Source organism: Erythrolamprus reginae, chromosome 2, assembly GCF_031021105.1.
Source record: "Erythrolamprus reginae isolate rEryReg1 chromosome 2, rEryReg1.hap1, whole genome shotgun sequence".
Taxonomy (NCBI): Eukaryota; Metazoa; Chordata; class Lepidosauria; order Squamata; family Dipsadidae; genus Erythrolamprus; species Erythrolamprus reginae.
In genome coordinates this window covers 352,770,068-352,796,750 of record NC_091951.1, presented here as the reverse complement: position 1 = coordinate 352,796,750, position 26,683 = coordinate 352,770,068, and the positions used below count along the sequence as shown (strand labels likewise).

The window sequence follows — 26,683 nt, the reverse complement described above, 5'->3', positions numbered from 1 at the left end:
GTATCAAATTTATGTTTGCTAAGCGAGAGAGTTGTTTTGCCCCATTTTACGGCTTTTCCCGTCACATCCATTAACTGAATCACTCCAGTTCTTAAATGAGTCACACGGTCGTTAAGCGAATCTGGATTCCCCAGCGAGTTTGCTGGTCAAAAGGTCGCAGGGCCTTCCCCCTTCTCCTGCACCACCCCCACCCCCACTCCCATCTGAGCCAGGTTTGCAATGGCCCTTCTGTCCTTCAGACATCTGCCTATCATCTCTGTCTGTCTCTCTGTGTCTGTCTATCATCTATCTGTCTGTCTATCATTTGTCTGTCCCTGTCTACCTATTATCTGTATGTCTGCCTCTCTGTCTATCATCTAAAACAGACGTCCAAATGCCACATTTTATGTTGGTTGAGGCAGGCGGGATTATTTGTTGGGAGTCCAGGGAAATTGTTCCCATGTGCAATTGGTGGACCATTGTGGGACACATAATGCTGGACTCAATGGACTTCGGCCCAATTCAGCAGGGCTCTTCTTAGATTCTTATGTTCTTTCTATCTATCTATCTATCTATCTATCTATCTATCCATCCATCCATCCATCTATCTTTCCATCTATCTATCTATCTATCTATCTTTCCATCTATCTATCTATCTATCTATCTATCTATCTTATCTATCTATCTATCTATCTATCTATCTATCTTTCCATCTATCTATCTATCTATCTATCTATCTATCTATCTATCTATCTATCTATCTATCTATCTTATCTATCTATCTATCTTATCTATCTATCTATCTATCTATCTTTCCATCTATCTATCTATCTATCTATCTATCTATCTATCTATCTATCTATCTAATCTATCTATCTATCATCTATCTATCTATCTATCTATCTTATCTATCTATCTATCTTATCTATCTATCTATCTTTCCATCTATCTATCTATCTATCTATCTATCTATCTTATCTATCTATCTATCTATCTATCTTTCCATCTATCTATCTATCTATCTATCTATCTAATCTATCTATCTATCATCTATCTATCTATCATCTATGATCTATCTATCATCTATCTATCATCTATCTATCTATCTATCTATCTATCTATCTATCTATCTATCTATCTATCCATCCATCTATCTATCTCATCACTCTCTCCCACTCATCTCTCTCTTTCATCTATTTGCCTATCAGCTTGCCTCCATCCATCCATCCATCCATCCATCTATGGGCCCTTCAAGGCAGTTAATTTTTTTTAATAGCTGACAAACTATATTCTATATGTGTAAGATTTTTTGCTGATAATGAAAAGGAGGTGAAACTACCCAGGTTCAAATCCCGGTAAGATTATGGCAAGCTGATGAGAGCAAAAATAGCTTGAAATAGATCTATACTAGTCTTCCTTCTTTTTCGATATCAGCAAAAATATGTTTTACACCCACCCACACCCACATTCACACCCACATTTACAACCCATTAATCCTTTTATTTGGGGGACTGTGCCAGCGCCCTCACCTGTTCCGTAACCGTGCTGCCCGTAGCTGCCGGCCTGCTGGAAAGGCGTGGAAGCGGCATTCAAGGTCACACTGTGCTGCTTGGCCGAGGCTGGAGGGACCTGGAGGAAGGTCAAGGGAGAAAGGTCAATGCTTTTGAAGGTCCCTGGAGAGGTCACGGCTGTCCCAAAGGGGCTTTGTCCAAAAGATAATTCAACTTTCTTGGGAGTTCCCCACCACCACCGAAAAACATGAAGAACGGTTGCAAGAACTAGGTATGGCTAGTTTAGTGGAGAGAAGGACCAGTGGAGACACAAGAGCAGTCTTCCAATATTGGAGGGGCTGCCACAGAGAGGAAGGGGTCAAGCTATTCTCCAAAGCACCTGAAGGCCAGACAAGGAATAATGGATGGAAGCTGACCAAGGAGAGATTCAACCTGGAATTAAGGAGGAATTTTCTGACAGTGAATCAACCGATGGAACAGAAGTTGCCTTCAGAAGTTGTGGGAACTTCCACACTGGAGGCTCTCAAGAAGAGAATGGACTGCAGTAGGGTCTGCTGCTTGGGTCATGGGTTGGACTAGTCCAGGGGTAGGCAAAGTGGGCTCTTCTATGACATGTGGACTCCAACCCCCAGAATTCCTCAGCTAACCTGATTGGCTCAGGAATTCTGGGAGTTGAAGTCCACATGTCATAGAAGAGCCCACTTTGCCTACCCCTGGACTAGTTGAACTCCAAGGAGGAAGACTATGGGGTCCTTGATGGAGCCTAAAACTTGGAGCCTAAAAGAGCCTAGCTTTGGACCCTCAGAGATAATCTTGAGATATTTTTGACCCTTAGAGATAATCAACTAATAAAAAGAAAGAATTGGGAGCCAGACTATTTCCTCAGGCTGGACAATACCCTTTGCCTCTGGCAGGTAACGCTCGGCCCCAGGGCTGGGTCCAGGTGGATTAGAGAGCAAGCGATCTCTGTGTGTGTTTGTGTTTCTGTGTGTATTTGTGTGTGTGTATGACTATATGTATAGTGCAGGTATATATGTATGTACAGCGTTCCCTTGATTTTCACAGATTCAAACTTCGCAGATAGCCTATACCACGGTTTTTCAAAAAATATTAATTAAAAAATACTTCGTGTTTTTTTTCTATACCACGGTTTTTCCCGCCCGATGTCGTCATATGTCATCGCCAAACTAATAATTTTTGCAAATAAATAACAAAAAAAAATATTATTGTTAGTAAATAATTATGTTTATAAATATCAGGATCACTAAGTGTCTTATTCAATGGTGAGAACCAGTAATAATGGTGAGTAAATGGTTGTTAAGGGAATGGGAAGTGGTAATTTAGGGGTTTAAAGGGTTAAGGGAAGGCTTGTGATACTCTCCATAGCCAAAAATGGTGTATTTACTTCTGCATCTCTACTTCGCGGAAATTCGACTTTCACGGGTGGTCTCGGAACGCATCCCCCGCAAAAATCGAGTGAACACTGTATATGGCATGTGGTATATGTGTGTTATGTATGTGCTTGGGTAGATAGAGGGGAATTGGTAGAGAAGGAGGGGGAGGAGGGAGAGGAGGAAGGAGAAGGAGGAGAAGAGTAGAGTCCTAGATGTTCTCCGTGCTTGGTTGTTTCCTTCAAGACGTTTCATGACCCAACTAGGGAACATCATCAGTGGAGGTTGGAGGAGTGGCGGGAGGAGGAGAACTGTGCTCTCAGCGCTTGGTTGTTCCCTTGCCGGTGTTTTATAACCTGATTTCTTGGTGGGGTTTCTAGTTATTTCTAGTTTTCAGCAAAACCTGCCCTAGAGGAACAGCCATTTTGCTTAATAACCAGTGTGCTCTCAGCTGCAAAAAAAAAGGTCATTAAATGAGTTTTGATAAGTATGGTGAGCACACTAGCCCACGTTAAACATGAAATTCTGTGGCCTTCTCTCAAGAGAAAGTGTGTTTCTCTCCCTCTTTCCTTCTTTTCTTCTCCTCCTCTCCTCCTCCACCAACTCCCCCTCCCCTCCTCTCTTCCTCCTCCTCCTCCTCCCCCCAGTGATGTTGTTCCCTAGCTGGGTAATAAATCATCTTTATGAACAGGCTCAAGTTCAACCCAGAGAAGACCGAGTGGCTGTGGGCATTTCCTGCTGAGGACTATTCAATCTGTCCGACCATCGTCCTGGGGGGAGAAACTTTAACCCCCTCAGTTAGGGTCCGCAACTTGGGTGTCCTCCTGGACCCACAGATGAACCTTGGTCATCCTCTCTCAGCTAAGGGCCGGGGCGACCTTTGCCCAGGTTTGCCTGGTGTACCTGTTGCGGCCCTACCTGGACCAGGAGGCTCTCCGTACAGTCACTCAGCCCTCATCACCTCCCGTCTTGGCTCTTGCAATGCGCTCTACATGGGGCTACCCTTGAAGAGTGTTAGGAGACTCCAAGTGGTCCAGAATGCAGCCGTAAGAGCCGTCATGGGGAAACCTCGGTACATTCATATAACACCTGTGCTCCACGAGCTGCACTGGCTTCCTATTAGTCTCCAGGCACAATTGCAGGTGTTGGTTATCACCTATAAAGCCCTACAGGGCTCAGGGCCTGACTATCTATGGGGCCGTCTCTTGCTTCATACCTCCCAGGGACGTAGAAACATGGAAACATAGACCTCATGGTCCATCTACTCTGCCCTTATACTATTTCCTGTATTTTATCTTACAATGGATCTATGTTTATCCCAGGCATGTTTAAATTCAGTTCCTGTGGATTTACCAACCACATCTGCTGGAAGTTTGTTCCAAGGATCTACTACTCTTTCAGTCAAATAATATTTTCTCACGTTTCTTTTGATCTTTCCCCCAAATAACTTCACATTGTGTCCCCTTGTTCTTGTGTTCACTTTCCTATTAAAAACACTTCCCTCCTGAACCTTATTTACCCTTGAACGTATTTAAATGTTTCGATCATGTCCCCGTCCCCCCCCCCTTTTCCTTCTGTCCTCCAGACTATACAGGTGGAGTTCACGAACGGGTCCAAAGACGAGCTACAAGAATGGTGGAAGGTCTTAAGCATAGAAAGACTTCATGAACTCAATCTGTATAGTCTGGAGGACAGAAGGAAAAGGGGGGACATGATCGAAACATTTAAATATGTTAAAAGGTTAAATAAGGTTCAGGAGGGAAGTGTTTTTAATAGGAAAGTGAACACAAGAACAAGGGGACACAATCTGAAGTTAGTTGGGGGAAAGATCAAAAGCAACGTGAAAAAACATTATTTTACTGAAAGAGTAGTAGATCCTTGGAACAAACTTCCAGCAGACGTGGTAGATAAATCCACAGTTACTGTATTTAAACATGCCTGGGATAAGCATAGATCCATCCTAAGATAAAATACAGAAAATAGTATAAGGGCAGACTAGATGGACCATGAGGTCTTTTTATGCCGTCAGACTTCTATGTTTCTAAGTCTTTCCTGATACGTTTTATGCTCAAGACCTTCCACCATTCTTGTAGCCCGTCTTTGGACCCGTTCAATTTTGTCAATATCTTTTTGTAGGTGAGGTCTCCAGAACTGAACACAGTCTTCCAAATGGGGTCTCACCAGCGCTCTATATAAGGGGATCACAATCTCCCTCTTCCTGCTTGTTATACCTCTAGCTATGCAGCCAAGCATTCTACTTGCTTTCCCTACCCACCCATTTTGAGACTGTCAGAAACCACAACCCCTCAATCCTTCTCTTCTGAAGTTTTTGCTAACCCAGAACTGCCAATGCAAGACTCAGATGGAGGATTGAGGGACCTATAAAAGCACACAGAATCGGCCTCCTCCGGGGTCCTGTCAACTAAGCAATGCAAGTTGGCGGGACCACAGGGGAGGGCCTTCTCTGTGGCTGCCCCGGCTCTATGGAACCAACTCCCCCCTGACATCCGCAGGGCTCTTCCCCTGGGTCCTGCCAGACGACATTGTTTGGTCGACGGGACCCGGAGAAGGCCAACTCTGTGGGACCTTATCAGTTGCTGGGATTTGTGCGGTAGCAGACGGTTCCGGAGGTACTCTGGTCCAATATTTTGACTTCTTTTTACTGTTTTGTTGTTTTTTATTGTTGTAAGTCGCCCTGAGTCCTTCGGGACGGGGTGGCGTAGAAGTCAAATTAAATAAACCAATAAATCTGCTAAACTACAACCTCAGGGAGGCACCAAGGGCCCCTGAGATGAAAGAGTTGTGGTAGAATCGCAGCCAATGCCCAACTATGGTTCCGGGAACCTGAGACTTACAAACATGGTGGGGCCGTACTGGAAAGCGCTGGGGACTCCTGGCAGCCCGGCGTAATAGGGCAAGCCAGTGTAGCTGTAGCCCGGCGGCAGCGTGGGGTTGAGGAAGGCCTGCTGAGCCGTGTGGTGGGCCTGCGCCTGGTTCTGCTGAGCCTGGGCCAGGGTGGTTGCGGGCGCAGGGGAGGCTGAATCTCCGCGGCCGAATTTCGCGATGTCACCTGGACAGGAAGGAAGAAGGGAGCAACGACATGGATGTCAAGGCAATGGCGATTAACTGTGAAAAATGTCAAATGTATCTAATTTTTATCTCATTTTTAATCCAATTTTGATTTTTCTAATTTTCTAAAGCAGGGGTCCTCAAACCTGGCTACTTTAAGACTTGTGGGCTTCAACTATCTTTGTATATCACCTATATGTACTTAACAAAACAAATAAAATAAAAAATACACAAATAAAAAATAGTCAAACAAAGAGAAACAGGTGACTCAGAGAAATAAGCTATGAACTCTATCTCCCTCTTGTGGCAGTCCTCAACACCTGCAGTCAATATATTGCCAACCCAACAGTTATGGACAGAGTCCTAACAGGGATAAACACCCTCTGAGTTGTGGGAGGGTAGGAATGGATTTCCAGAGAGAGGGAAAATGCAGACTACAGTGGAACCCCGACATAAGAGCTGCTCTACTTAAGAGCAACTCGAGATAAGAGCTGGGAGGGGAGAGATATTTTTGTTCTACTTACAAGCCCAAATTCGAGATACAAGTGCCAAGGAGCTGTCTCCTGAAGCCAAACGCTAACTTCCGCGTTCAGCTTCAGGAGACAGCTGCGAAGCGGCGCACGTGTTTTAAAAGGTTGCAGCCGGCCTGGGGGGCTCGGGGGGGTGCTTGCAGCTTTCTTTCTTGCTCTTTTTCTTTCTCTCTTTTACCTTCCCTTCCTCTATTTCTTCTTTTCTTTCTCCTTCCCACCGTCTTCCCTCCCTCCCTCCCTTCACTCATTCCTCTCTTACTCTCCCCTTTCATAAGTTTCCTTGCTTCCTTCCTCTGTTCCTGTCCCTTCCCTCTTTCCTTCCTTCCTTCCCACCCTCCGTCCATTCATTCACCCATTCCTCTCTTGATCGCTTAAAGCCGGTCCCTGGTGCAAAAAGGGTTGGGGACCTCTGTCCTACAGGATTGGGTGGCAGAGAAGTTGAACATATGTAAATTTAAAAGTTTAAGAAAGTTTACAAGTTAAGTGAAAGAAACTTCATTATTCATTTATATGTACATGTACATTTCTTCATTAAAAACATGTCTTTCTGCATAATTTAGACTAACTTTGTGAGTTTTTTGAGGGCTGGAACCAATTAAAATTATTTACATTAATTCCTATGGGGAAAAGTCGTTCGAGATAAGAGCTGCTCGACTTAAGAGCCCAGGTCCGGAACGAATTAAACTCGTATCTCGAGGTACCACTGTATAGGAACCAGGAGCAACTACTCAAGTGATCCGCAGATAAATCTCCACCCTCTAAAAGGGATGCAAATGGCCAGCCGTCTGCAAGGAATATCAATCCTTCCATTCCTCACCGTCCAATCAGAGTTGAAGAAGCTTCTTGGATGAGAAGCGAAACATTTTCCCAAGGCTTTGATCTTCAAACAAATAGGTAAATCTTTTATTCTTTCTTGCACAGAATATAAATGGCAACAATACAAGCAGCATTGCAAGATCATACACAGTGGATTTTTACGACGCAGAGTCACATTCCAAGCTAAAGAGCTGTAGAGGGAAGGCTATAAATCTCTCTTAAAGCAGAGGGGCTCTGCTCGGTGTTCTTGTTAGTCTAAATTAGCAGAGTTTGTCATGGTTTATCAAAAGCTTAGTTTTCAGGAACTATGAATCACGCCATATTTTCAATCACGCAGTTTGTCCGAAAGCACTTTTTTTCCTGTTTATTCTCAGGAAGTGACATATTACCTATTTATACAATTCTAAGCTGCAGATTCAGAACTTTTTCCCAAGAATTTCTTTTCTTCGTTTTGAGAATTTACCCATGGGCTGTTAGATATTCCCCCATCATCTGAAGATCACTTTCAATTCTAACTTCTAAATCATTGTCTCCTACGCTCTCGTCCCCACTGCCTTCTGATAACCTTCTTAACCCAGGATCAGCTCTGTTTCCTCATCCTCTGATACTCTGATACTTCCTGAGGCTGGCAAGGAACACTCACAACAACCACGAGAGGACTTTGATAGTCCAGGTGATGGACAACCTTGTGTCCAGCCAGGTGAGCAAGAGTCCTCGGCATGTCATCCACATGAGGCTGCATTTACTTTTTTTAAAAAAATAACCTTTATTAAATGTAAAACAATACAATATATACACAATACAAAAGAAAGATAAAAGAAAGAAGAGAAAGGGAAAAAAATAGAAAGAGAAAAGGAAAAATAGAAGAGGTGAAAAGAGAAACAACTATGTCAACTATCCAGTTGACTTTCGTTGGTGTGCAACCTAGAGTTAAGGTTTCTAAAGTGGATGTATTGTACCTCTCATTACTGGTTCTTCATGGTGTTGTCATTTTTATTGTTAGCTTTTTGTGTGCTGATTGCTGTGCGTTTAAGTTGATGATCAATCAATTGATCACTAACAAAATGATGTTCAATGTCGAGAAAAGTCCTTCACCTAGGTAAAAAATAACCTAGACACGCATACAGATTGGCAGGAACCCTACTTAGCAGTAGTGACTGTGAGAGAGATCATTGAGTCTGTCATCTGCGCCTCTATAACTGTCTGGTTTGGTGCTGCAACCCAACGAGACCGACACAGACTTCAGAGGAGAATCAGAACTGCAGAAAAAACAATGGCTGCCCACCTGCCTTCCATTGAGGACTTGGATACTGCACGAGTCAAAAAGAGGGCAGGGAAAATATTTACTGACCCCTCGCATCCTGGACACAAATTGTTTCAACTCCTACCCTCAAAACGTCGCTACAGAGCACTGCACACCAAGACAACTAGACACAAGAACAGTTTTTCCCCGAACGCCATCACTCTACTAAACAAATAATTCCCTCAACACTGTCAGACTTTCTACTAAATCTGCACTTCTATTCTCCTAGTTTTTCTCATCATTCCTTTCACCCATTTCCTCCCATGTTGACTGTATGACTGTAACTTGTTGCTTATATCCTAAGATTTTTATTCATATTGCTTCTTCATTGCTTATTTGACCCCTATGACAATCATTAAGTGTTGTACCACATGATTCTTGACAAATGTATATTTTATTTTATGTACGCTGAGAGCATATGCACCAAGACAAATTCCTTGTGTGTCCAATCACACGGCCAATAAAAATTCTATTCTATTCTATTCTAAATCTTGCTGGATAACTAACTAAATATGAGCCAGCAATGTGCAGCAGCCGCTAAAAAAGCCAACACAATCCTAAGCTGTATCAACAGGGGGATACTATCCAAGACCAGGGAAGTATTAATACCATTCTATAATGCCCTGGTCAGACCACACCTGGAGTATTGCATTCAGTTCTGGTCACCACACTTCAAGAGACATAGAAACCCTGGAAAGGGTGCAGAAAAGAGCAACCAAAATGATAAGAGGACTAGAAACCAAGACATATGAAGAGAGGCTGCAGAAACGGGGCATGGATAATCTAATGAAAATAAAGGCCAGGGGGGACGTGATAGCAATAAACAGGTAGTTCAGGGGTTGTCACAGAGAGGAGGGGGTCACACTATTCTCCAGGGCACCAGCGGGCCAGATAAGGAACAAGCTGACCAAGGAGAGATTCAAACTGGAAATAAGGAAGAACTTCCTGATGGTCAGAGCGATTAACCAGTGGAACGGCCTGCCAGTGGAGGTTGTGAACACCCCAACTCTGGACATATTCAAGAGGAGATTGGACTGACCTCTAGCTGGGGAGGTGTAGGGTTTCCTGCTTAAGCAGGGGGTTGGACTTGATGACCTGCAGGATCCCTTTCAACTCTATCTATCTATCTATCTATCTATCTATCTATCTATCTATCTATCAGCAAACAAACAAAGACAAACAAATGAACTATCTTAACTCTAGGGTTTCTGGTGGGTCTTTGCCGTTTTTCTTTACCTACAGTTTTGTGTAGTTTTACAGTGTAAATTACTGATAGAGCCTGAATTTTTGGTCTTTTTGGGGGATTGACAGAAAAGGCCCAGGAAGCAACGGACTCCCCACTGTGGTAGCCACAGCAATGCAACTATCAAGCAACATATAGCCTGGCATGGAGCTAGGAAGTCCACAGCCACACCTGAACACTGCCTCACCTGAGTAAGGGTTGTTAGCAAGGCCTCCGTCTCTGCCGGTCAGGTTCGCAGGAGCAGGGAATGTGATTCCATAGTAATCCTACAAAAAAGGAAAGCGACAGAATAATTCACAGGTGGTCCTCCACTTATGACTACAACGGAGTTCAAAGTTTCTGTTGCAAAGCGAGGCAACAGCCATAGCACTTAAGACTTATATAGTGCGTCACAATGCTTTCCACCCCATCTAAGCGGTTGACAGAGTCAGCCTCTTGCCCCCAACAATCTGGGTCCTCATTTGACCAACCATGGAAGGATGGAAGGCTGAGTCAACCTGGAGCCGGTCAGGATCGAACTGCTGGCAGTGGGCAGTGAGTTAGCCTGTAATATTGCATTCTAACCACTGCACCACCATGTCTGTCTGTCTGTCTGTCTGCGCAGGGGGTTGTTTATGTGTGTGCGACTGCGCGGCTTAGAGGGAACACTGACCATGTGCCCACTAGAAGGGCAGCCTATAAATTTAATAAACAAATCAATTCAATAAATAAATTTTAAGGTATACTGTAATAGGAGGCAGGAGAGGGAGCACAGCTGGCTGAAGTTAAGCTGGGCTTCAGTAACATTTAGAGAATCAGGATCTTTCTTTCTTTCTTTCTTTCTTTCTTTCTTTCTTTCTTTCTTTCTTTCTTTCTTTCTTTCTTTCTTTCTTTCTTTGTATTTATATGTCGCTCACTCCAAAACAGACTCAGAGCAGCTAACAACAATAATAATAATAAATACAATAGCAATAAAAAGCCATAAAAATATAACAATAAAATCAACAATGCAATGCAATAAAAACAATGCAATGCAATAAAAACAATTCATATCATAAAAACCATTCATGCTTACAATCAATTCTTAATTCCGGGCCTGCCGAAAAAGCCAGCCCGTCTTCCAGGATATTCCAAATTAATTCTTGGCATGCTGCCTTTTTCCGCCTGATCCCCCCCGCCCCCCCAAATTCTTCGGGTATGCAAGTTAAGAAGCAGGCCTGAGTTTGCACAAATCTCCCTTACATCACATATACAGTAGTTAGATGAAAACCACTCAAGGGGAGATTGAGTCATTGCTTCCTCGTCCATATTGGGAACAGTCTCTCCCCACCGTCTCTTTCAGTTTCGGGTCGGTTTTATTTTCAGTATCTCAGCTCTGACTCTAAGTTCCGACGTTGGAATTTCCAAAAATAGAAAAAGGCTGAGCCGGCGAGAAAGCCCAGGAATGAAGGCTGCCAAGTATTTGAGAAACAACGACCCCCACTGGCAACGTTCACAAATGTATTTTAAAAAGAAAACATCGAACAAAAGGCGAATAAATGGAAGAGTGTTGGAAACGAACCAAGGAAGTCCGGCATTGATAGAACAGGATTAGTTGTAGGGATACCAAAATGTATACAACCACACTGTGTGCGTGGCTTATGCAGGACGCTCTGCACAACATCTTTCAACATCTTTCTTCATCTTCAAACTCAACCCGGATAAGACGGAGTGGCTGTGGGTCCTCCCTCCCAAGGACAATCCCATCTGTCCGTCCATTATCCTGGTGGGGGGGGGGAGAATTATTGACCCCCTCAGAGAGGGTCTGCAACTTGGGCGTCCTCCTCGATCCACAGCTCACATTAGAGAAACATCTTTCAGCTGTGGCGAGGGAGGCGTTTGCCCAGGTTCGCCTGGTGCACCAGTTGCGGCCCTATCTGGACCGGGAGTCACTGCTCACAGTCACTCATGCCCTCATCACCTCGAGGTTCAATTACTGCAACGCTCTCTATGATGGGGCTACCTTTGAAGAGTGTTCGGAAACTTCAGATGGTGCAGAATGCAGCTGCGAGAGCAATCAGGGGTTCCCAAATATGCCCATGTTACTCCAACACTCCGCAGTCTGCATTGGTTGCCGATCAGTTTCCGGTCACAATTCAAAGTGTTGGTTATGACCTATAAAGCCCTTCATGGCATCGGACCAGAATATCTCCGAGACCGCCTTCTGCCGCACAAATCCCACCGACCGGTTAGGTCCCACAGAGTGGGCCTTCTCCGGGTCCTGTCAACTAAACAATGTCGGTTGGCGGGCCCCAGGGGAAGAGCCTTCTCTGTGGCGGCCCCGGACCTCTGGAACCAGCTCCCCCCAGAGATTAGAACTGCCCCTACCCTCCTTGCCGTTCGTAAACTCCTCAAAACCCACCTTTGTTGTCAGGCATGGGGGAACTGAGATATCTCCCCCGGGCCTATACAATTTATGTATGGTATGTTTGTATGTATGTCTGCTTAATAATGGGGTTTTTAAAAATATTTTAAATTGTAACTTATTAGATTTGTCATGAACTGTTTTATTGTGTTTTGAGCCGCCCCGAGTCTACGGAGAGGGGCGGCATACAAATCTAATTAATTAATCAATCAATCAATTAATTAATTAAATTGGGGGCTCTGGGGTGGAGCTCCATTTTTCTACCCCACTGCGTTCCCGCCCCCCATCTGGGCAGCAGCCCAGCCCTGGTTAGATGCAAGCGAGGGTTGGAACTTTTCTCCGCTAACGGTGCAGATTTGCAGGCAGCTCCAAGTGACCAGCGGGCGCACGCATGCATCGGAGCAAGATTTAGCTTCTGGGCATGAAACAAATCTCTCTAAAAGACATGTGGGCTTGCAAGATTTTCAGTTTTCGAAAATCGTCGAAATCTTGTGCGCCTGCGCGTCCTCTCGCAAGTTTTCGCTTCCTGTGCATGCGCCGAAGGCAAATCTCACTCCGACACACGCACCTGCCTGCTGGTAACCCGGAGCGGCGCGCGTAGCTCCATTTTCGCTACGGGAACTCTGTTCCCCACCCCGGTCCAAATAGAAACCCCTTTTGGGCTTGATTATAAGTAATACTGGTTAGTTCGGGTTTGGCGTTCGGGTTCAGGAGGACGCTGAGAAGCCCCCCGGCTGTTTCAAAAAGCGACAGCCGGGCGGCGGGGCTTCTCGGCGGCGGGTTCGTAAGAAGGAAAAAATTCGTAAGAAGAGGCAAAAAATTTCTGAACCCCGGGTTCGGATCTCGGGTTGTTCGTAAGACGAGGGGTTCGTATCATGAGGTACCACTGTATTGGAAAAACCAACCAGTGAAGTACACAGTACTGACAGCAGTAACCCAGCTGGGAGACGACTAATTCAGAAGTGATGCGATCACACACACACCCTACTTTAGAGAGCATACCGATGACATTCAACCGCGAAAGGTGTGACCCTGAGACAAAACAACGGTCATAAATGTGAGTCAGATGAACACAAAAGTATCGCTGGTTTGTTGGAAGTGTGGGACGTCACCCTTATTATCACATGTGGTGGAAACGTGATAAATCACAAAAATTTTGGACAAGAAGAAAACATTGGTTGGAAGAAACCTTGAATATGCAATTAGACTTAAAACCAGAACTTCTCCTATTAGGGATAACAAGGGACACATAGGAGAAAAATGCCACCTATCCAATGCTGCATATCTTGACCAGCAACACTTGCCTATGCTCAACATTGGAAGCATAAGAATACACCCACAGAAGAAGAAGTTTTATATAAAATATTAATATTAATTTGCATAGAGATGGACAGACTAATACTTGAACTAAAAGAACAAGAGACTAACTATCATGAAACTTGGAATAAATTACATCACTGTAAGAAGGTGAAGAAAGGAGAACCAAGATTTCAAACTAAGGAACCCTTATGCAGAAGTAAAATACCTCTCTCTCTCTCTCTCTCTCTCTCTCTCTCTCTCTCTCTCTGCGTGTGTGTGTGTATGCACACACACACACACACACATATACAAACACACACATACTCTCTCCCCATACATACATCAATGCAATATACCTTCTATTTTACTACAATAAAAAGCAAATATTTCATTAGTAACTAATTCATTCTTCCCACCTAAATACTATTCTAATTTTGTCATCCAGTTGAACCAATTGTCATGTAATTAAGTTTCATCATTAACATTTCTTCAAATATTTGATAAAAATAATCTTTTTAGCTTCTTAAAACCCTGAGCCAAAGTGCCTTCGTCCCCTCTTTATGCATTCTAATAAAAGCTAAATACCCCTAATGTAACCAATGAATACTAAAAGCTAAAAAGAAAAACAGATACAAACAACACAATTTCAAACTTTCCCCACCTTCTTCTAAATAATAATCATATATATTTAATACTCCCCAATTCTTAATGATAGCCTTTATATTTAATAAATTTAACCCTAGTATAAAACACACATTCAAAATTATTTCTAAAATGTTTTTCAAGGCTAATCACCCCCCTTGCTTCAGTCGCTTTATCTAAAGCTTTCTATCTACTATCAACTTTAAAGGTGAATCTTGATGTAATAATTTAGGGTATTTAAGTACTGTATACTGTATAGACTAGAAGATTTATCACATATTTTTTAATTGTTTCTTTTTTGTTGTTGCTTGCTAAGTGTGTTTTAATAAATTTTTTAAAAAAATTAAAAAAATTGTGAGTCAGTTGCCAAGCATCCAAATGTAAACGACATGACCACAGGGACGCTACAATTGTTGTGTGAAAAACGGTCGTAAGTCACTTTTTTTCAGTGCCGTTGTAACTCCCCATGGCCACTAATTGAACTGTTGTAAATTCAAAGTCCACCTATGTGTTGCAAGACTCAAGGGCTGAGTTGCAGGCAATGAAACCTCCAGCATAGATAGCCAAGCAGTGTTAGTCATTGGGGGGTGGGGGGTCTTTGGGGGGAGGGAGGAAATATCATTTGGGGGGCTGGAAGAGCCAGAAGGAGGCCCCATGTCATCTACAAGCAGTTGAAGCCCCATCAGCCCCACCAAAAAGGGGAGGGGAAAAAAACCCTCCATAGGACTTGAAAACTGCAAACTGAAAATGAAACCAGGGGAATTTGGGAGAAGAATGAAAAGGACCATGGGCCACCAGGAGGATAAAAGAGGGTTTGGAGGTCCTTCGCTTCATTGTTGCTGGGGACAGAGGGGGACCCATGGCAGAACGCAAAGCTGGGACCATCTCGGATTCTTCCATGCCTTCGAAACGGACTCCGTGCCCCATGGGGCTGCTCTGCCTGATGTTCCTGCTGGCTGTTCCAGCCTCTGGATTAAACTGCAGCCTTCTGAAACTGCAACAGAAGAGAACGAACCGGCAAAGCGTGGAGCTGCTGAAAGAGATGAAGGGGAGGCTTCCCGCAGAATGCCTGCACAAGATGCCGGCCCTCAGCTTCCCCGTAAAAATCCTCGAGATACGACAGCCGCGGTCTGCCACCAAAGCCGTCTTGGAGATCCTTCAGGGGATCCTGCACCTCCTCAAGGAGGACCACCTGTGGGTCGCTTGGGAGGCCACCTTGCGAAAAAGGTCAGTTTTTTTCCTCCTTCTCCTCCGTGTGCGTGTCTATCTCTGTACCGGTAGTCCTCGACTTACAACAGTTCGCTTAGTGGCCATTCGAAGTTGGAGCGGCACCGAAGAAAAGAGACTTCGTTTCTCACTTAACAAATTTGTTCAGCTACATAAATTGGGCTCGATTGTAAGTCTAGGGCTCCCTGTGCTAGGGCAGTGGGGGCTCTCTACATGGGGCTACCTTTGAAGAGTGTTCGGAAACTTCAGATCGTGCAGAATGCAGCTGCGAGAGCAATCATGGGCTTCCCAAGGTATGCCCATGTTACACCAACACTCCGCAGTCTGCATTGGTTGCCGGTCAGTTTCCGGTCATAATTCAAAGTGTTGGTTATGACCTATAAAGCCCTTCATGGCATCGGACCAGAATACCTCCAGGACCGCCTTCTGCCGCACGAATCCCAGTGATCGATTAGGTCCCACAGAGTTGGCCTTCTCCGGGTCCTGTCGACTAAACAATGTCGTCTGGTGGGACCCAGGGGAAGAGCCTTCTCTGTGGTGGCCCCGACCCTCTGGAACCAATTCCCCCCCGAGATTAGGATTGCCCCCACCCTCCTTGCCTTTCGTGAACTCCTTAAAACCCATCTCTGCCATCAGGCATGGGGGAATTGAGACATCTCCCCCAGGTCTATATAGTTTATGCATGGTATGTTTGTGTGTATGTTTTGTTTTTTAATAAGTGGTTTTTAGATATTTTTAAATATTAGATTTGTTGTACATTGTTTTTTGTTATTGCTGTGAGTCACCCCGAGTCTACGGAGAGGGGCGGCATACAAATCTATTTAATAATAATAATAATAATAATAATAATAATAATAATAAAGGTAGGGAGTCAAAGGGGTTGCAGAAAAGTAGTTATTTCTTCTCCCTTCTCGTTTTTTAAAAAGCAACTGGACATTGTTAAATAAATAATTTATGAATAATTATTCATTATTAAATAGATAGACAGACAGATAGATATAGACAGACAGACTAGATAGAGAGATATATGATATCAGGGGTTTTCAATTCAATTGTACAGAACAGCAGTCACCAAATGGTGGCCCACAAGAAAATTTTGGTGGTCCACAGAAAATTCCACTAAATACTATTATCTTTTAAAAAACACATAGTAGTGATCTGCAGGATTTAAAATTATGAATACAGTGCTCCCTGAGGTCAGAAAAGTTGGTGACTTTTCACAAACTGGTGTAGAATGTGAAGGGTGCAGGTTTATGTTTCATTTTGATATTTATAATGTCCATTGAAGATGGTATATTTCGGACTATAAGACGCACCTTGGTTTTGGGGGAGGAAAACAAGGACAAAAGGCCTCCGTCTCCTAGTAACTTTACAAACAGCAAACAGTATAGATGTTACACACTGTTTGCTGTGTATTTCTGGGCATGTGTGCCTGACCCACAGAAATACCCAAGAATTGGAGAAATGTACATTATGGCAGTAGAGTATTGCCAGAAGGTTTTCTTACATGTAATCACACCAACTCTTCCCAATTATTTTATTTATTTATTGGATTTGTATGCTGCCCCACTCCGTGGACTCGGGGCGGCTAACAACAGTGACAAAAAACAGAATGTAAAAATCCAATACAACAGCTAAAAACCCTTCTATAAAACCAATCATACACACAAACATACCATGCATAAAATGTAGAATCCTAGGGGGAAAGATCATCTTAATTCCCCCATGCCTGACGGCAGAGGTGGGTTTTGAGGAGCTTACGAAAGGCAAGGAGGGTGGGAGCAATTCTAATCTCTGGGGGAAGTTGGTTCCAGAGGGCCGGGGCCGCCACAGAGAAGGCTTTTCCCCTGGGGCCCGCCAACCGACATTGTTTAGTTGACGGGACCCGGAGAAGGCCCACTCTGTGGGACCTAACTGGTCGCTGGGATTTGTGCGGCAGAATAGATCTACTCCAAACCCGAATGACTAAGTCAAGGTTTAACTCAGCTGCCCTATCTTAATACTAATACTTAATACAAAAACAGGACATTGCAGACTATACTTTTACGGATCTTTAAAATTGATGTGGCTTTCTGGAAGTATTCTCTGCTATTTAAAATAAGATACAATAGCCCTGGGCCTCTTCAGATCAAGCATTTGTTTTAAAAAGCTTCTTCAGTTTGTTAAGTTGTCTAGAACAATAATAAAGCAGCCTTTAAAAAAATAAGTCTAGTGACTTGAACATTCTACAGGCATTTATGGTCAGTGACTTACCTCCTGGCAGAAAAAAACCAACAGCCCCGGCAGCATTTTGCCTCTGTGCACTTTTAGTTTCGCTTTGCATTTGTCACACGGGCTGCCTGGCAACTTCAAGCAATCCGTTCAGTCTCGGGAGGCAGAGAATTCAGTGACTAATTCAGATAATTATTCAGATAATTGGGTGCTAATGAGGCTCTGCTGCTGTTTGCTGCAAGGAAGTAAATTACTCTTTGGGGGTGGCTGGGTGGGGGCTGCATGTGGTGCATAAGAGGTGCCCAAGTTTTCACCCTCTTTTTTGGGGGGGGGGGGTAAAAGAAGCAATTTTCCCCCTTAGGAATCAATGTAAAAGCAACTAATGTATGCAAACCCATTAGGAAAGAAATAAAAGCTTAGAATTTGGGTGGGAGGAGGAGGAAGAAGAGGAAGAGGAGAGTTGCTGCCAAAGGAAGAACATCTGCTTAAAAACATCCAGTGTTGGAGCCTTCACAACTTATGGAAGCAAATTGTTCCCTGATTAATTGTTCTAACTGTCGGAAAATTTCTCCTTAGTTCTAAGTTGCTTCTCTCCTTGTTTAGTTTCCACCCATTGCTTGTTGTCCTGCCCTCAGGTGCTTTGGGGGATAGCTTGACCCACAACTCTTCTTTGTGGCAACCCCTGAGATATTGGAAGAGTGCTATCATGGTTCTTCTTTTCATTAAACTTAGACACACCCAATTTATGCAACCATTCTTCATATGTTTTAGCCCTGTCTTTGTTGCTCTTCTCTGCACTCTTTCTAGAGTCTCAACATCCTTTTTGCATTGTAGTGACCTCTGTGTAAGTGTATCTTTGACTTCTCAGAGATTACTCTGCATGCTCCTTAACACTTAACAGAGATGATTAGCCTCTCCCACAGGACCTAAAAGAGGGGCAAACAGATGTGCTCCTTGCAGGAAGCAACTTGATTCAATTCGTGTTTCAGTATAAACATAATTGACCACCGTTAAAATAAAAATAGGTTTTGGAGACTCTGTGCTTGTTTAATTATCAGTATACAGTGTTCCCTCGATTTTCGCGGGTTTGAACTTTGCGGAACGTCTATACCACGGTTTTTCAAAAATATTAATTAAAAAATACGTTTTTCCCCCCTATACCACGTTTTTTCCCGCCCGATGATGTCATATGTCATTGCCAAACTTTCATCTGCCTTTAAAAAACATTTTTTAAAATAAACTTTAATAAATAAACATGGTGAGTAATAATCTAAATGGTTGCTAAGGGAATGGGAAATTGTAAATTTAGGAGTTTAAAGTGTTAAGGGAAGACTTGGGATACTGTTCATAGCCCAAAATAGTGTATTTACTTCCCCATCTCTACTTCGCGGAAATTCGACTTTTGCGGGCGGTCTCGGAACGCATCCCCCGCGAAAATCGAGGGAACACTGTACACATGACCTGGATGGTTGAGAATCTCCATAGACATTTCTCCTTCTGTTTTGTGATTCTAGGTTCCTTGAACAGTTGCATGCGCAAACTCAGAGGATCCAGCGGTGCCTCGAAGGAGGAAAACCGACACCGGGGAAAAACAAGGACGAATGGATGAACAAGCTGCAACTGAAGAAGTATTTCCGCAGCATCCGGAATTTCCTGGAAGAAAAGGGACTTGACGGGTGCACCCAGCAGTTTCTAAGACATGAAATCCAGATGGTTTTCACATATATGGACAGACTGACCGAGGGAATGAAGATCTGAAGCATCTTTTTAATATATTTATATATTTATTTATTTATTTATTGAAACCCTGCTTTTATTTACATATATATATTTGTTAAACTATTAAACTTCTATTTTGAACTGAGTTGCATCGACTGGACTTTTTCAATAGTTTTTACGCGTTCTGTTATTTATTTAGTTTGCAATGCTGCATTTTGAAATAAAAGTGGGCTTTTGAGAAAAAGAGACTATAGTGATGGTGATGGTGAACCTATGGCAATCTCCTAGTGATTGGCACAAAGTCACTCAGCTGGCTTTCATATGTAAGGCAGGATTAGAACTCATCGTCTACTGCTGATTGGCTCAAAGTCACCCAGCTGGCTTTCTAAAACGGGACTAGAACTCACCGTCTCTTGGTGATTGGCCCAAAGTCATTCCATCAGCTTTCATGCCCTAAATGGGACTAGAACTCACCATCTCCTGGTGATTGGCCCACAGTCACCCAGGTAGCTTTCATGCCTAAGGCGGGACTAGAACTCACCATCTCCTGGTGATTGGCCCAAAATCATCCTGTCAACTCTCATGCCTAAGGCAGGAACTCACTGACACTCATTCTCTAGCCTAGTGACTTCATCACCAGATCAAACTGGTTCTCTTTAGTTTATTAATGACATTATTGGTGGCATAGAGTCTACGGAGAGGGGCGGCATACAAATCTAATAAATGAATGAATGAATGAATGAATGAATGAATGAATGAATAAATAAATAAATAAATAAATAAATAAATAGCAATACAGATAGCTCTCTAGTTATTCCTTAAGGATTGTTCGAAGTTAAGCCCGACCTGAAAAAACAGACGTTGCTGCCAGAAATAAGTTTATTTCTGGAGGTAATATTACAATGCAAGTAAATGGTTTGTAACCATAGGGAAGGCTGATGTAAGTCATAATCAGTATGGAATCATGGGTTTGCTAATTATGCTGCAACCCGATGGGCTGTAATCTATATATATAGGGAGTAGCACCCTTGCATGGGTTTGTTACAGTGAGTGGTTTGTAGAGAGTGGTTTGTATGGAGTAGTTTGCGCTGGGTGGTTAGTGCTTAGTGGTTGCGTGGTGGATGTAATAAGAGCTATATAATAGTATTGTGCATAGTTTATTATAGTGGTTAAATGCAAAGGTGATAGCTTATTTAGAAAAGTGTTTTGATAAAGAAGAAAGTACAATATATTTTTACAAGAAAGCCTGCTGCATCGAAGACTTCAATTAGGTATAGTGGTCAGCTGTGGCTACTTGGTGGGGTTGCCTTCCCCATGCGCAAAACTCTCCCAACAGTTGCAACCCAGTTCTTTGGCTCAGCTCTCTCCAGAAAATGTTAAGGCCAGGAACAAATCCCCAGTTTGTTCATTATAATAATAATAATAATAATAATAATAATAATAATAATAATAATAATAATAATAATGATGATGATAATAATTTATTGGATTTGTATGCCGCCCCTCTCCGTAGACTCGGGGTGGCTAACAACAATGATAAAAACAACATGTGACAATCCAATAATAAAACAACTAAAAACCCTTATTATAAAACCAAACATACACACAAACATACCATGCATAACTTGTAATGGCCTAGGGGGAAGGAATATCTCAACTCCCCCATGCCTGGCGGCATAAATGAGTCTTCAGTAGTTTACGAAAGACAGGGAGGGTGGGGGCAGTTCTAATCTCCGGGGGAAGTTGGTTCCAGAGGGCCGGGGCCACCACAGAGAAGGCTCTTCCCCTAGGGCCCGCCAAACGACATTGTTTAATCGACGGGACCCGGAGAAGGCCAACTCTGTGGAACCTTATAGGTCACTGGGATTCGTGCGGTTGCAGGCGGTTTTTATACAGACAGCCCTCGACTTATGGCCATTCAAACTTACCACAGTGCTGATAAAGGTGGATTTATTGCCATCGCACACACATAGCTATTAATACAATCCTGTCCCCCCTTCTAAGTCGTCAGTGAAGTCTCCTCAGATCTACCCTTCCAAATATCTTTCTTTTGGCTTTCAATAAAAGAGCAGGCTTCTCTTTGCTTAGTCCTTTACCCAATAGCAACACAACAGTGGCCCAGAACACAAAGAGGAGACACTTGTGAGACACAAAAAACCCACAATAGCAATAGCATTTAGACATAAATACCTCTTCACAGTGCTTTTACAGCCCTCTCTAAGTGGTTTACAGAGAACCATCATATTCCCCCCAACAATCTGTGTCCTCATTTTACCGACCTTGGAAGGATGGACGGTTGAGTGAACCCTGAGCCTACTGAGATTCGATCTGTCAAACTGCTGGCAGCCGCTGGTACCCCAATAAATACACCCAGCTGAAACTATTCTGAGCATTCCACTGTGTAACACAACAGTTGGCTTTTTGGTGAGAAGGAAAAACTCATACATGAAATTCAAGATAAAGTTGCCGTGCAGTGTGAAAAGAGATTGTGTCTGGTTGCAACTAACGGCCAACTCCCTTGACAATTTGTTAAGCTTTTATTGAAAACAGTCCAGAATTCCAAAGACTGGAAACCTACCCTGGATTTTGCAACTAAAGACACAGGAATTGCTGAAACTTAGATGCCACTTTCCAGATACAATTATCAGGGTGTCCAGGGAGGAAAGCATTTTGAAATTCCATGACATTTCCCTGTAGCGTGCAATCTAGTTAAGGTGTGGACCTAGATGACGTCATACCAAACGGCTGAGCCATGGAGAAATATCGGTCGCTGAGGAAGCAAGTTGTGCTCATTTTTGCTTGACTCTGCCAGGCAGCATGATCTGTTTTCTTTTAACATGATTTTTCCCTGACTTTTAAATATTTTAATACAGTTTGTCCCCGTCCCGTCCCCCCCCCCCGATTTATTCCGTTTTTTCCACCAATTCCCTGATAATTCCTTGATATTTCCTGAACTGCTGATTTCCCTGATAATTCCCTGATTCCCCTGTTTTCCAGGTTTGCTGGACACCCTGAATTATACATTTAAAGTGAGAAAAGCATCAGGTTTTTTTAAAAGAAAGGTTACTTACCACAGGCAGCCTGGATTGGAGCATCTGAAGATCATCATAACCATAAATCTGCTTAAAGACAAGGGAAAGCGCATCACGAGATTGATGTTTTCCCTCCACAAACCCCCCTCCCTCCCTTCTAGCACTGGTGAGGTTGCCTAGTTGGGTAACTGAACGTTTGGCAAGGAATCCAACCAAGCTCAAATGCAAATCAAGGCCCCCACTGCCGGTTAAATAACTTCCGAGTCCGCCTTGGGCTGCCCAAGAAGATTCAGGTCAGGGGCTACTTGTGAATGGAGAACTTCCTCTTCTTTGCTGGTTCTCTGGCTTCTATAGGGTGATAACTGCCCTGCGTGTCTCCCGATTCAACCCGTGGCCTCTCTTCCTTAGAAGCACGCTTGTATAATATCTCCCGGGGAAATATCAAGCCAGGAGATATTGCAGAATGCGATCTGAGCGGGGCACCAAAACTGGAGGTTTATCCTTCCACGGTTTTGGGCTGGTGCTGGAGCCCATCCTCAGGGAATCCCCCCACCCCTCTCCAGAATGGGTGCACCTGGCTGTTCTACACTTTGTATTTCTGTGCCATATTTTTATAGGCGTGAAATAGCCCAATGCCCATATTCTGTCTGACAGGCAGATAGATGGAGGGATGGAGAGAGACAGAGACAGGGAGAAGGAGAGACTGATAGATGGGATGGATGGAGAGAGAGAAAGACAGAGAAAGGGAGAGGGGGAGAGAGAAATTGATAGGGAAAGAGAGCAGGAGAGACAAAAAGAGGTGTGGAGTGAAGGAAAAGAATAAGGAGAGAGAGAAAGGGAGAAAGGAAATGGGAGAGAGGTATGAGAGAAATGGAAAGAGGGAAATTGATAGGGAAAGAGAGAGAGGAAAAGGGATAGGGAGAGAGAGAGAGGTGGATAGGGAAAGAGAGAGGGAGAAGGAAATGACTAGGGAGAGAGGTATGGAGAGAGGGAAAAGAATAGGGAGAGAAGGGGAAAGGAGGAGAGAGAAATGGAGAAAGGGAAAGGAGAGAGGTATGATAGAGAGATGGAGAGAGGGAAAAGGACAAGGGGAGAAAGAGAGAGAAACAGGGAGAGAGAAAGGGATAGGAAGAAATGTATGAGATGGAAAGAAGGAAATTGATAGGGAAAGAGAGAGAGAGAGGAAGAGGGATAGGTAGAGTTATGGAGAGAGAGAAATGGAGAGAGATAAAGGGATAGGGAGAGAGAGAGAAATGGAGAGAGAAAGAGATAGGAAGAAATGTATGAGATGGAAAGAAGGAAATTGATAGGGAAAGAGAGAGAGAGAGGAAGAGGGATAGGTAGAGTTATGGAGAGAGAGAAATGGAGAGAGATAAAGGGATAGGGAGAGAGAGAAATGGAGAGAGGGAAAGGGATAGAGAGGGAGAGAAAGAAAGAGGGAGAGGCCAAGAGATTGGATAGATGGAGATAGTTAGGAGAGAGAGAAGAATGAATGGTCTCACTGGCCCTTTGCATGCAAACCTCCCACCACCACCACCACCAAAGACCAGGCTGACCCACGGCTCAAAACTCGCAGGGGGGACAAGGCAAGGGAGGGAAAGAGGCACAAGGAAACAGCTTACTGGGTAGGCAGGCAGGAGTCCTCCGGGTCCCAGAAAATACTGGTTATGCAACATAGGTGGTACCCCTTGGGGCAGGTTGGGGGGCGCTTTGCCTGCGGATCGAAAAGAAAAGACCTTTTAAAAGAAAGACCCTGAGCCAAAGGAGAGGCCGACGGTTTTGAAAGGTGGCCTGTCGAGAAAGCTTGGCGTCCCTTCCGATCCCCATGCAGAAGACGTTGCGAGTAAGCAAGGAGAGACCCACTGGATCCCCTGGGACCCCTCTCCCACTCGACCTCCCCCTCCACCCAGCTCGGCCTTCCATTTAGCTCTTCGTTTTCCCTGGAAGTCTTCTCAGATCTCCACTGACCGTTTGAGAGCAACGGAGAAGTTCTTGACTTAATCTAACCCTAAATCAGTTTTAACTATCGCATTAAAATCTCCTAGCAAACAAATATTCTCGTAGTCCAACTCATTAAATTTTCATATGTAATTTTGTATAAAATACATCTTGGTTATCATTTGGAGCATACATCGCAATCAACAATATCTTTTGATTATTCATAATTATTTCTACCATCAATATTCTACCTTCTTCATCAGGATATATATATATATTGATTCCATTTTCTTCTGTATATACAGGACCTCTCCCCTCTTACTTTTGATCTATTAAAGTCGCATAAAGTTCCCCAAGGCATTCATTCTCTGAAAGTTTCTATGTTGTTTTTCTAATAGGTACTTCTTGTGAGCAAATTATGCCCATATTTAGTTTTTTAAGTTTATTAAATATTCTATCGCTCTTATTTGGTGAATTAAGTCCATTATGGAAATCAATTTAACTTCTTGATCCATGTTTTATTTTATATGCTTTTCCCTACCTGCAGAAAAATCAATTTCTGCCAACCTGCCTTCTATTGAGGACCTGTAGACTGCGCAAGTCAAAAAGAGGGTGGGGAAATATTTACAGACCCCTCACATCCTGGACACAAAGTGTTTCAACTCCTACCATCAAAACATCGCTACAGAGCATTGCACACCAAGACAACTAGACACAAGAACAGGTTTTTTCCCCAAACGCCGTCATTCTGCTAAACAAATAATCCCCTCAACACTGTCAAACTATTTACTAAGTCTGCACTACTATTGCTACTAGTTTTTTCTCATCATTCCTATCACCCATTGCCTCCCACTTACGACTGGATGATTGTAACTTGTTGCTTGTATCCTTGAGATTTCTATTAATATTGATGGTTTCCTCATTGCTTATTTGACCCCTATGACAATCATTAAGTGTTGTACCACAATTCTTGACAAATGTCTCTTTTTCTTTTATGTACACTGAGAGCATCTGCACCAAGACAAATTCCTTGTGTGTCCAATCACACTTGCCCAGTAAAATAATTCTATTCTATTGCATGTTATTCTATTCTATTCTATCCTATCCTATTTTGAGGTCTTTGCCTTTCCTTTGCCAATCCTGTCATGACCATTTCTCTTTGTTCTTTACTTTCTATCGACCTTTTCCCCCATTTTCTTTATCCATTCTTGCGGTTCTTGTCCTCCTGCCTCCAAGTCCAGTAGGTATTCTCCGCTTAGCTCTCTTAGTCCTTCTGTCTGTATGGGTTCTTCTCAATTCTAATTCTTTTATCCCTTCTTCTGTCCGTACAAAGTTCTTTCTATAAAATTTAGGTTAGGTATTGTTGTGTTTGGGCCTGGGCCAGCCGTTGCTCCAACAGATGGGAGAGACGCGGCACAAAGTGAATGTGAAAGCCTGGCTGACAGCCAGGAAGACGTGGCAGACAGCCAGGAGGACGAGGCCACTGGGACGCAGGATTCAGCAGACAGCCCAGGGGATTTGGCCTGCAGTCCCTCAGACAGTCTTTCCTCCCTGAGTTCTTCTGCAGATCAATATATTGATCTACATAGCCGAAGAGCTATGCAAGGAAGGGATCGCTTTAAGGAGTATTACAAATCATTATAGGAGCACCTGGGCTGGGTGTGGTTCCTTTAATGAGGGCTAAAGGGATAAAAGGGAACAAAGGCCAAGGCAAACTGTGGCTGTTTATCTGTGTTATTTTGTGGTTCCTGCTTCAAAGTTTCTTTGCCGTTGGATTTTTCAACCCAGCTTTTTCAGACAAGTGGGAGGTGAAAACTCTGGGACTTGCTGTTTGCTCCAAAGATTCAAAAGGACTCCTGAAACATCGTTGCTCATTCCAGGTTGTCTTTGTTTGTTTTTCCCTGTGTTTTTGTATACGGCTGAAGTAAGCCTTGCACTGTTTTTGGACACTAAAAACTGCTTTTGAGTAAGCCATTTTTGTTTATCTAATACAAGTTTGCTGATTAGCAGAGCACGTGTGTGTTTGATTTCTTTTCCTTGGACTATTACGCATTGCTGAGCCAGTCAGGCAGAACAGGTATTGGGGAGACCTTTTTTTCCTCTGACTGTGAAATGAAGCAGGTTGCAGGGAATCCCCGATTTCTGACCACAGCGGAGCCTCAAATCTTCTATCGTTAAAGCAAGACGTTTTTGAGCGTTGCCTCTTCTTCCAGCCGGCCTTCCCCGAATCATGAACTGAATCGCTGCGGTTATCTCACGTCGTTAAGTGAAACTTGGCCTCCTCCCGTTTGACTTGGTTTACCGGACGATCGCAAAATGGGAATTGCGTGACCCGGCCAGGACAACGCAACCGTCGTAACGGTGAGTCAGTTGCCAAGCCTCTTAAATTT

At 43.5% G+C, this 26,683-nt stretch overlaps 2 protein-coding genes across 2 annotated transcripts in view; one reads left to right on the top strand and one right to left on the bottom strand.

Moving 5' to 3' along the window:
- The window catches only part of UBAP2 (ubiquitin associated protein 2), a 161,619-nt gene that overhangs the window by 13,419 nt on the left and 121,517 nt on the right, over positions 1-26,683 (bottom strand). Inside the window, exons 19-23 of the mRNA XM_070736925.1 lie at positions 23,978-24,069; positions 22,395-22,442; positions 10,030-10,108; positions 5,737-5,951; positions 1,509-1,608 (exon numbers count right to left, since the gene is read on the bottom strand). Of these exons, the coding sequence (XP_070593026.1) occupies positions 1,509-1,608; positions 5,737-5,951; positions 10,030-10,108; positions 22,395-22,442; positions 23,978-24,069 (534 nt within the window). The remainder of the gene's footprint in view (positions 1-1,508; positions 1,609-5,736; positions 5,952-10,029; positions 10,109-22,394; positions 22,443-23,977; positions 24,070-26,683) is intronic.
- LOC139163266 (interferon type A1/A2-like) lies at positions 15,026-19,362 on the top strand. The gene is made up of 3 exons (XM_070744218.1): positions 15,026-15,393; positions 17,704-17,812; positions 19,090-19,362. Exons 1-3 carry the CDS (start codon positions 15,026-15,028, stop codon positions 19,360-19,362), a joined length of 750 nt encoding a protein of 249 aa, XP_070600319.1.